The 12,184-nt window shown below is 34.8% G+C and overlaps 1 protein-coding gene across 2 annotated transcripts; it reads left to right on the top strand.

Annotated features, from left to right (window-relative positions):
• The first annotated feature begins 9,443 nt into the window (after positions 1-9,443).
• On the top strand, positions 9,444-11,939 carry LOC113727442 (UDP-glycosyltransferase 83A1). 2 transcript variants are annotated; one of them, XR_003457808.2, is made up of 3 exons: positions 9,444-9,989; positions 10,167-11,143; positions 11,382-11,939. XR_003457808.2 is itself a non-coding variant. In XM_027251605.2 (2 exons), exons 1-2 carry the CDS (start codon positions 9,503-9,505, stop codon positions 11,072-11,074), a joined length of 1,395 nt encoding a protein of 464 aa, XP_027107406.1. In that variant the 5' UTR covers positions 9,444-9,502; the 3' UTR covers positions 11,075-11,361. The 2 variants fall into 2 exon arrangements, 1 of the variants encoding a protein (XP_027107406.1); XM_027251605.2 differs by lacking the exon at positions 11,382-11,939 and having other exon boundaries at positions 10,167-11,361.
• The last annotated feature ends 245 nt before the right edge of the window (positions 11,940-12,184 follow it).

Below are 12,184 nucleotides of genomic sequence, written 5' to 3'. Positions count from 1 at the left end.
TTAACTGTTAAAAAACTCATTGTTACCTGACAAAAGCCAGAACAACAATTAGCTTGCACTGTTCATGTTGATGCTCTTATAAATGAAAAATATGATCAAACTTTTTTAAGCAAAATGAGTCAGTCTTCGGCTTCTAACTTCTGCTGATTTAGCATTGGCAAATACATTTGTTCCATATTCGTTACAATGGTGACTGGTGAGCTCTACCTATCAAGAACAGATACGAGGCTTGCAATTTCACCTTTATATGGAATCCTTCTAATGTAGTAGGTCTTAAGGGGAGTGATCTGAGGTACAGCAAGGGAGGAGACTCTTGGAGTCTTAAGAAAGAAAAGGAAGGGCTGAGGAGTAAGGTGGAGGATGCCCAGAAGAGGAGAGGTGAAGTGGTGCAGCAGAATTCTACACTTTGTACGTTGGAATGAGAATCATAGAGTTGACCTAAGTACGTAATTTTTATATTACCAATTTTGTGTGCAAATTTACTGTTATCAGCTTGCAATTCTATTCCCGAAAATGTAAGGACGGAGAAGTCGGGAAAATTGAAAACATTCAACCGTCTATGAAATGCAGAGCTTTTTAGCCACTTGTATATAGACAGATACACAGAGCAAGACTTAAAATGAATAAACTGCGAGAGCAACATTCCATGCATATCATATGGCGTTCATTTCACAAATCAGGTATAAGGGCAGCCTGGAGAACAACTGATTACTTTTTCTCTTCCTTGTCCAGCCAACCGTACATGAACATAATGAACTGATACTAGAACTCAAATAATTATACCACATATTATCATCTGTGCTATTGAAGCAATTATCAATCAAAAGCAATCTTATTCTAAAAATGCTATGGGCATAACAGAATGGTAACTCCAAGTTCTTACAACTCGACATCAACTATGCACTTTCCTCCACTCTCTGCTTTTTTTTTTTTTTTTTTTTTTCTTGTATCTCAGATCTGCAAGCAACATAAGAAGTTACCCCTCATGGCAATTAAGCCTTATACATGGTTCATGGGATTGGTACGGAATAAATAAACCAAGGATGGAGAAGTTCAATGGCTTGGCATAAGATTTTCCCCCTAATTTGTAGTGAAGATGTGGATGAAGCCATAGCAGGACAACCAGACCAATGTTTGACCATTTTATTCTTAAGAGGTAGACTCTGCTTTTGAATAGAGGTCAATACTACCTATCTGGAACCCTTGAAGTTGCTGTTGGATCTCTTACTGCTGCGAACCTTAACCTGCAATTTTAACGATCATGATCCATTAAAATATTGTGTGCAAAGATTACATAAAACCAAATTAGAAGCGACTCAAGAAACTCTGTCAAGTTTACCTGAAGGCATTTGCTAGAATTCCAGGTGATTTGACCTCAAGTACTTTCCGCTGAAAGCGTTCTTTAAAGGTTTGAGAAGTTTTCTCATCCAAAATATGCCAGTTTAAACCTCCATCCGGACTTCCTTCAAGTGCCCTGACAACCCAAACAACCAAATTTCTTACATAATTTCACTTGGAAAATGAAAAATCCTTGCTAGGGATATCACATACACAAGATCATTGCATTTGCATTTGGTGTTGGGTAATAGGGACCTTGAACATCTAGAGTAACTAAAATATTCGAAGTTATATTTCTTGAAAGGCCGAATTTTCATTAGCCAGCACATAGCTTTTAGACTAACTATTTGAAATTCAGGACCTAAATTGATGAATTTTGTGAACTACAAACGGTAATTTCCTTTCATCCTTGGATACTTTTTGAATCTACTGGTACAATGGGATGTTCTTGTCAGTAATGGATGAAAATACATTCTTCTGCTTTATGTGAAATGCTTAGTTTTTCCACATGGGACTTGAGAATTAAAACACTTGTCCAGTCTTTTTCGGTCCAAATCTTGCATTGTATTCAAAACGCTAGCAATGGGAGCTATAATTCTGGATCAGCTAAGCCAAGCACTAATTCTTACATAAACCAAGAGGAATTCTCGACCGTAAATGCATATACTAGGACTTACGAAGGAAAACCATACATTCCCACTTGCAGTCAAATGAGTTCAATGCTTTCAAACCTAGTCCCTTTTCAGAACACATGAGACCTATTTGGGTTTGTTTTTTAGTCTTTTCCAAGTTTATGAGTTGGAATTTCAAACTTTTACTTAGCTGATATAGGCATTTAAATTAGCTCTGCACATACCACATTCATAAGGAATCTTCCAATGAGTCTGGAGGTTTTACAGATTGGTATTTCAAAATTTTGTTTGGCTGATCACAAGGATTTACACTGCACATACTACTTTCGCAAGGTATCTTCCTAAAGAATCCAGAGGTTGCACTGTCAAAATCAATTAGCACGGAAAAGAAACATTACCTACCCAGGAACGAAGAAACCAGTTATATGCAGTAAGTCAGAAAGCTGCTGGGTAATATATATTTTCATGGATTCGTCCTAAAGGAAATATTTAAGGGGGGTTATAAAATACGTCCTCCTACTTGGTTATAAAACATGGATTCATCCTGAAGGTAATATATATATATATTCATGCCAACTCTTTTGGTTCGGTCAACATGGTTATAAAAACCTAAAGGAAATATTTAAGGTGGCAAAAGAATCAGGGTTTTCCACTCAAATAAGGTCAAGGGAGAAAGTAAATAATATTTTACGCACGCGACGGAAAAGAAATTACAATAACATAGTTATTATGTCAGATTTCACCGGACACGAGTTGATATCATGTCCTCCTAATGTTTTCTGCAAAAAATCTACATGAAACTAAAAAGAAGAAAAGGAAAGGAAGGGGAAAAAATTTGAGAGAGAGATGAGAAAGCAAAACAAAAGGACACTGGACTCTCATGTTGTTAGTTTTTCTTGAATTTTAGTATAGCTCAACAATAAAAAGGTTGTTCCCTTCAGAAAGTAAAATTGAAGCCTCAGAATACATTAAATTTAAGCTAAGAAGGTTGCAAGGAAAATGATTCCCAATTACACATTGATCACAAACACCACAGATTGGCTCCAAACTCAAAACGTGACCTAATATAGAATATGGTAATGTAGTAACATCAAACCTGCTCATGTGTATAGGAAATGAAACCATTGAAGATGCCAAAGAAAATCATATCAATCCATTGGATCCCGCTTGGGCTCATCGTTGGCAGACATTAGCTCATACAACACTAGCTCATGCATTTGATTGTCTGATACTTTATAAAGTATCCAACAACCTACATGGAGAGTAACATAATAGGTTAGGAGATGAGAAGTCAACCAGATTTCTAATCATAATCAATGAGGTAATACTTACAAATTTAATGATCAAACTAGGTGTTCTCTCTCCCCATTTTGAAGAAAAACTTTCGTGTAATCTTGTTATCCTCTACTTTTTCCATTCAAATGCTTATTTTTCACTAGGCTAGAGATTGTGCATGCTTTTTTCATCCTTCTAAGAACAGCAATCACCACTTTTAAATGGAGTCAAAATAATCAAGAAAATAGATTTTTAGGGACTCAATAGTCACAAGTAAAACTTGTAGAAAAAGAATCTTGATCCCAATACTTTAAGGATGCAAAATTACATTACCTTTTGAAGAAAACTACTGGTATTGATTCATCTTAAATCAGCCTATTCACTTTATCATCCATAAAATATCAGTTTAAGGACTTTAAATTGTCTTATCATTACTATATAAAAAATATGAATCTTGGTATTAGGGAGTGTCAGTGTAAGCAATTTTTTATTTTATTTTTTGTTATCCCTAAATTACACTCATGTCTTTTAATTAGAATTATTGCATTTTAATGTGGTACTAATTAAAAGATATAAAAACACTCCAATTGATTACATCATTATAGTATTGGTAATTATAATTAAAAACTGCTCATTAAAAACTATTTACCTACCCTTGGACTCCATCGCCAATTATTCTACGTATCAAAATTTCTTAATTGAAGCACAAAAAATTTCTCATTAGTTATTAGTTAAGATTGTGAAAAAAAAATCAATGTTAAAATACAGACACTTTCTAGAAAATGGAGAAACATACAAGAAGAAGAGAACACTTATTCATTTGTATATCTTTATACAAATATCACTAGCAAATTTTACAATGATGCACTTTTTGCCAATGTAAAGAATTTTTCATATTGCACCCATTGAAATTTCAATATACAAAAAATGATGACGCATTTATAACTGAAATAGAAGTATTAAATTGGAAAAAAAGAAATCTAAAGTAGCACCATACAAACCACTTGGCCTGTTTGGAAGGTGAGTTTTTTAGGTGTTTGTATAAAATTTTACTGTAGATTACTGTAGAAGTTGTAGAAAAACTTTATAAGATGAAAAAACTTTTTTTAGAAGTTGTAGAAAAACTTTTTATGTGATGAAAAACTTTTTTTCCTTTTTCTTTCCCTTTTCTTTCTTTTTCTTTTTTCTTTTTTTTTCTTTCTTTTTTTTTTCTTTTCCTTCCTCCCTTCCCCTTCCCCTTCCCCCTCCCTGTTCCCTCTTCAGATCACTGCCAATGCAGTTTTGGGTTTTTCTGAATTTTTTTTCTCCCCCTCTCCTGCCCGCGACTCCTCCCTCTCCCTCCCCCGCCACCCATTTCCTCCTCTCTCCCCCGCCACCCCCTCTACCCGCCACCCCCCTCTGCCTCTCCCGCCACCCATTTCCCCCCTCTCCCCCCCTCTCCCCCGCCATCCCTCTGCCTCACCTGCTGCAGCCTTAGTGGAACTGCAACTCCAGCTTTTCCGATTTCCAAAACTACTACTACTACTACTAGTACTACAACGGAAATCACTGGGCTCATGGACAGAAGCAAGTTTGATGGAGCCGTTGCTCCTTTTCTTTTCCTCATCATTTGGGGATGGCGGCTTTATAGCTGCGGAGTTGCTCCTGTTGCTGTTGGTCATATTGAACTTCTTCTTTGTCCTTTCCTCCCCTCTCCCCCGCCACCCCTTCTGCCTGCCATCGGTATCGGAAGAGGTGATCGTAGTCGAAACCGGCTGCGAAAGTGGTGACCGGCAACGGAGGTGGTGTTAGGTTGGGGTGGGGTAGGAAGAAGAAAAAAAGGGGAAGGGATTTTTTTTTTTTGGTGTTTTGGATAATTTTAAAGTGGGTAGGTTAAAAATTTTGATAAATTTTTAGGGTTCCTGTAGCAAGAATTGTTAAAAAACTAGTATAATACAAATTTGGCTAAAAATCAAGGTTCCAAACAACCCCACTGTTATCATTGATAGCAACTGATCAAAACAAGAAAAATTGAAAAAAATTGAAAACTATTCATAAAATAACATAAAGTAAATAGCAAATAAATTAAAAAGTTAGAATACAATTCAAATAATACCAAAGACAACATCCAAATCACTTATATCCAAGGGAAAACAAACATTGTTATTGACAATAATTTAGTAATGCTTCATCTGTATTGGTTTGAGCAAACCAATTCCATCCATCAAGGTAGAAGCCATCTCCAATAATAAAATAAAAATTACAATAAGAGTACATTTAAAATGAAGAATGACAAAATGAAAATGATATCCAAATTATTTTTGGTGATGCCCAAAATACCCTTATTTTTTCTAATGATTACATATATTTATTGTATTGCAATATTAGCGAATAATGGAAGCGGTTATGAAATGAAAAACTTTAAAATTAAGTAAATTTTATTTATGGTGACAACTATAATTAGACATATTTAGTGCATTCCAATAATTGATTCTAATAATTGATAATAATGATAGCGGTTATGGATTAAAAGTTGCCAATTAAAAAATAAAACACTGCAATATACAAAAAATTAATATTAAAGTTAATTAGCCACAATTCTTATTCCAATTCCATGATCATCAAAAAAACCAATACCAAAACCAAAAATATTGTGCTCATATGAAAAAAAGTAGACTTGTTGATTTTATTTTGCATTGGATTGTGCTAAAAATATGAATAAATGAAAAGGAAAATGGAAAATGGAAAACCTCCAACTATCTCTATCTATAAACTTTCAATTGTCAGAATGTACAAGCCAAAAAAAACTTTACGCCGTGGATCATTTATACTCCATTATTGGCAAAAATAGAATTAACATAATATCAAGAATTCAAATTACATGTTTGTTTATTTATTTTTCTAACTTAATTATATTCTTCATTTATAAAAAAAATTGCAATGATTGTGGTTTATATGCAATAGAACCATGAATATACAATAATTTTGGTAAAACATGATGTTATCAATATTTGATATGTTAGAATTCAAGCTATAAATCAGAAAGTGTTTGGTACATGATTCCAAATTCAATTCTAAGGGACATGTCAACTATTGGAATGTTTTCTATCTCTTTTCATTTGATAAAATTTTTAAAAGTAACTAGCTTAAAAAATAAATAACATAAAAATACTATATTATGATGTTGATGATCAAAATTTCATAAAAATTTGTAGTATCTAAAGAATAATATATTTTAAAATATTACAATCACGTGCAAAACACGTGAACTATTACTAGGGAAGTTTAAGTAGGACTAAATTTTTATTGGAATATCTTAATATGGTTATAATGTGGTATTATAAATTTTAGTTATGCACATAGGTTATAGCTTTTATTTCTTTAGTTTTTGCCTCTAAAAGAACAGAAATTAAAGTTAAGAGATACAAGTTGCTAAGGCAAAAACATTATTGTTCTTTTTCGTATGACATTTTCATTTTTTTAATATATTTTTAACTTCTCAGCCTACTTTATTTTCATCTGTACTTGATTCAGGGATTAAATTTCTCCCCAATGTGTTGTAATACTAAATAAATTCAAGGCACAAAATTAATTATTAAATTTCTCCCCAATGTGTTGTAATACTAAATAAATTCAAGGCACAAAATTAATTGTGCTATCTACCTTTCTAATTGTGCTATCATGGCCACAGTGGGGGTTCTTTAATGCCCATCCATTTAGCACCTCAGAGTGTGCATTTTAGCAGGGTATAAAGTTATTTCGATTTCAAAAGTTTCTGAAATTCGCCTCATCCTAGAAAAATATTCTTGAATTTCAATAGTTGATCCCGGCATATGCGCTAAAGATGCAAAATTACATTAGCCCTCTAGTAAAATGTGGACTTAACTAAAGAAAACAGCTGATAATCGATTCAACTTACTACTGTGATTGGTAAGACACTAAATCAACTTGTTCAATTTATATTCAAGAAAATATTAGTTTAAGTACTTTAAAGTATCCTATTCAGTATAAGTAGGATTGGATTATTTTTCTTTTTTGGGTGCAATACTAGAATTTTAGAAACATAACTACTTTGTGGATTTGATTTTTTTTCAAATGTTTTTTTTATAGTAAAAGTAGAAAGACGGGACTTTTCACTTACATTCAGGGACGGAGCCAGAAATTTATTTTTGGGGGGGCTGAAGTGTATTAAAATTTTTTTTTGTGACGAAATAAATATATTTAATAAGTAAAATTTAGAATCAATAATTATAAAAATAATAAAAACATATAATTATACATACCCAAAAATTTGTTATTGATTAACACTTGAAGTATTGGTAGTTGTTGCACTCGAATAACGAAGAGGAGGCAATTGCATTCTGCGAGTCTTCATCCGTTGAAAACGCTGCAATATTTGCTCATTTTCAATTGTTGCAAAAATATCCTTCTCGATGTATACAACCAGACAGTCATTCATCCACTCGTCTCCCATTTTGTTGCGCAAATCAGTCTTGACAATAAAGCCATATGTTCCCTTGCTAGCACATCCATACATTGCCCGATCAAGTTAAGGTGGTCATAAGAAAAATCATTTAGTATTAAATTACATGATAATGATATGCATCATCACCTGCATAATCAGTCAGTATGTACTAATCTTTTTTATTTTTATTCCTATTTTGTTGGGGGTGCTCAAAAAGGTTATGCAATAATAGTAAATACCTTATTTTGCCCATTTTATTCAATTTCATTGATACGCACGACGGATCTTTTGTGCTACTTTCTGTTTCACTTTTTATCATATTATTTTTTTCTCCTTCATAACATCACATTTTAATTCTTTTTTATTTCCTTAAAATCTAATAACTATTAATTAAATAATACAAAATTTAACACATTTCTATATGTAAATGGCTTAACCGGATGAAGATAATAGATGAAAATGTCTCTGGGTAAGATACCGTATTAAATCTAGGACCTTTTAATCAGTGAGATAAAGGCAGACATTAGACGAATGGGAAAGATGAGGCATCTAAGCTAGGCTAAATGATCAAATCGAATTGGGTAAAAAAAAAAAAATCAAGTGAACAAAATAAGAAATTTTTTCAAAACGTTCCGCGGGTATTAGTATAGTTTGCCCAATTTAGTAAGTCTCCTAACTGGGCAGTTGGCAAGGAGCCCAAACGCCCAAGGGGCCCCTGTGTTATTTACGATGGTTTTCTTGGTCTCAGGACATATAAAAAAAAAAATTCTTGAATCTTGAACCTATATATAGGGGGTTTTCCGGCGGCTTGGGGGGGGGGCTTAAGCCCCCACCAGCCCCCCCTTAAATCCGTGCCTGCTTACATTCCCTTCCCTCCCGAACCACCCAACCCACTTACATTCTCTCCCCTCGAACAATCCAACCCATTCCTCCTCCAAATTTATTTCTTGTTTTTCATAATGTTCTTGGAGGAATCTTCTCTGTTTCTTTCAAATTATTCAACAAAATATTGTATGATAAGGATTATTGTACGCTCAAAGAGCGCCAGAATATGAAGACTTTATATTTTTCAAACCAGTTGGCCATTTAATTAGAAGTTCAATACCTGATGTATGTAAAAACTTTTGCTCCTTAGTTTTAGCCATTCAAAGACTGAATACTTAATAAATTATGTGTGTACAAATTGACTACTTAGCATTATTGTAATTTGATAAGATAAATTATGAATAAATTTTGTTTTTCCTAAGTGGGAGATTTTGAGTTCAAGATCTATTACTTATAATCCCTTACACCTTATCATCCAACCTGATCCTCCCTTGGATGTATTTAGGAATTGCAAAGCATATAGATAATTTAAGTAGTTTTAAAGACACATAAAAAATTTTATTTTAACTTTAAGTTAATATAAAATGTGTAGAACGCAACAAGACAAATAACAATAGACGTGAAGGGTATTCTTAATCAAAGCCATAGAGGAAGATAGACAAAGGAGTTGCGTATAAAAGAATCAATGTAAAACCTAGAATTGCACAAATAACACATATAAAGAATTAGTTGTTGTAATTCAACAAAGTGTTGTAATTATAATTTTAACTCACAACTCCTAATATTGTTATTTAAATTCATAAGGCAAATTAAGTAGTGTTAATTCGTAATTGAATAATGACATTCTGCTTCATTATCCGACACGCATAATGCACGTGCATTTTCCTAAGCAGTCTATAAACGGTGGGAGAAGCGTGGAAGTTCTTCTGTTCTTGTACTACAATTTCTGCATTAGAGGAAAGGCAGGATAAGATAACAACAAAATATCATGAATCATCCTCATCCACATGTTCTAGCCATTCCTTATCCAGCCCAAGGTCATGTTCTTCCCTTAATGGAACTGGCCTTGTGCTTAGTCAGGCAGGGTATTAGAGTAACATTTGTGAACTCCGAATTCGATCACAAGAGAGTTACCAAATCATTATCACAGGAGGACAATGTACCAGCTATGATGCAACTGGTGTCAATCCCAGATGGATTGGAATCATGGGAGGACAGAAATGACCTGATCAAATTGACGCTATCAGTTTACCAGGTCATGCCTGCGAATCTAGAGTGTCTAATAAAGAGCATAAATCAATCTGACAGTGATAAAATCACATGCATTATTGCTGATGAAACCATGGGATGGGCACTAGAGATTGCAAAGAAAATGAGAATCAAGGCGGTAGACTTCTGGCCAGCGTCAGCTTCAGTATTGGCACAGATATTCGGCATCCCAAAGCTCATGGATGATGGAATCATAAGTAGCACTGGTAAGATTGAGTCCATTTAGATAATTCCTTGCCAGCACCATTAGAGAAAGAAGATAAATTTATTTGCAGTCATCAAACTGCTAATCATCAGAACACGCATTAGTACTATCGGTTCTGCATTTTGCTATTTTGTATTCAGTTGAAAAGTTTCTAAACACGTCAAGCTTTTTAGTGCAGGTACCGTGTTGAAGAACCAGATGGTAAAGTTGTCACCTACCATGCCAGAGATGAAGCCTGAACATCTTGTTTGGACCTGCTTTAGTGATCTCACATTACAAAAATTTTCTTTTGATACCTTTTTAAAATCTAACACAATAGTTAAACTGGCAGATTGGTTCATTTGCAATACAAGTTGTGAATTAGAGGCGGCAGCCTTCACTTTATTTCCTCAAATACTACCTGTAGGCCCTCTTTTGGCAAGTAATCGACTTGGAAAATCGGTTGGCTCCTTCTGGCCTGAAGATTCAGATTGCTTGGCATGGCTTGATAAGCAGCCTCCGCAATCTGTCATTTATGTTGCATTTGGGAGCTTCACAGTTTTTGATCCGACACAATTCAGAGAGCTGGCACTTGGGCTTGAACTCATCAATAGGCCATTCTTGTGGGTTGTGAGGCAAGATTTAACTACCGAGACAGACAATGCATATCCAGAAGGCTTCAAAGATCGAATACAAGGCCGTGGGCTACTAGCAGGCTGGGCACCTCAGCAACAGGTCTTGAGCCATCCTTCGGTGGCTTGCTTCCTCAGCCATTGTGGTTGGAACTCTACGATCGAAGGTTTGAGCAGTGGTGTTCCTTTCCTCTGTTGGCCTTACTTTGCAGATCAGTTCCTTAATGAGAAATACATATGTGATGTTTGGAAGATCGGTTTAGGATTTGAACGAGATGCAAATGGAATCATTGCACGAGAAGAAATAAAGAATAAAATTGAGCAGCTTCTCACTGTTGGAGAATACAAAAAAAGGGCCTTAAAATTAAAAACCAAGGTTATCAACAGTGTTACCAAAGATGGGAGCTCTGGCAAGAATTTCAACAATTTGGTCCAATGGATTAAGGCTGAGAAAAATTATTCCTGCTCTGGATAGGCTTGACTGCCACATGTGAAAGTGAATCAGGAGACTGATGTTGAAATGAGACCCCAGAAGGATATCATTGTGAGTTGTTCGCTTCAAATTCCACCACCAGCCCCACTCCCTCCGACCAAAAGAAAAAAAAAGTTCCGAAGAAGATCAATTTGATTGTATTAATAATTAATGATCTCTCATGTTGTATTCCTACCTCTTCGAGTATCAATCTCTAAGGCTACTGAAAAAATCATGATAATCTTTTTAAAAATGCAATAAGACATCTCATGCATGACTCGCCTCTGATATATCATTCTGTTGCCTACAGGACCAATATTCCAACTGTTCTTTCAAAAGAAAACACAAAATTTGGCCCCTCCTGGCATAAAGCAAGCACATGAGATGAAGCAAAAAGGGGCATGGAGCAACTGAGCAAGCTATATGGAGTTTGTACAGCTTGCTTAGTGGCTTTGTATTGGTCTAGCCTATCTCCGAAATCTTTACTCATTATCTAAAATATCATTACAAAATTTAGTCGTCGAAGTCTAGTAGTCTGTAATGACTTGTTGCTAAATGACTGAAGTGCATATATAGATCCAAAGAGGGGGGGGAGGGAGAGGGAGAGAATGATAAAATGTACGAAAAATCTGCATTAAATTTGGAGAAAATTTCCCCATTCTCAAGCACTTATGCAAGTCGGTTGTCAACCTGATAGGCTGATATACATGTCTGATTCGTAACCTGCTGAAATCGTGCAGAATGCAGGTTTGACTAGTATCTGTCAAGCATAGCAGGACTTCCAAATACACTTGCTTTTCTAATTGACTTTCAAATGAGATTTCCCACAAGCCACCGATGCATAAATATGAAAGTTGTGCTCCCAGAATTCTTGTTCATTCGTTGCTTAATCAAGCACCTCCTCAGACTACTTATTATCAAACGAAACACATAATCCTGTTTTCAGTTGATGATTCTGTTTGAATGGTTTTTCCATTAGCTATTTACTCACATCAAAATATGTTAAATAGGAAGCAGTGGCGCATGAAGGACACACGATGGAAAAGAATGAAATTGACGGGCAAGTGCATCTTCAGTCGACTAACTGTTAACTGTTAAAAAACTCATTGTTGC

Source organism: Coffea arabica, chromosome 2c (genome assembly GCF_036785885.1).
Source record: "Coffea arabica cultivar ET-39 chromosome 2c, Coffea Arabica ET-39 HiFi, whole genome shotgun sequence".
Classification (NCBI taxonomy): Eukaryota; Viridiplantae; Streptophyta; class Magnoliopsida; order Gentianales; family Rubiaceae; genus Coffea; species Coffea arabica.
The sequence above is the reverse complement of the archived record's forward strand: the minus strand, read 5'-3'. Positions and strand labels throughout refer to the sequence as shown.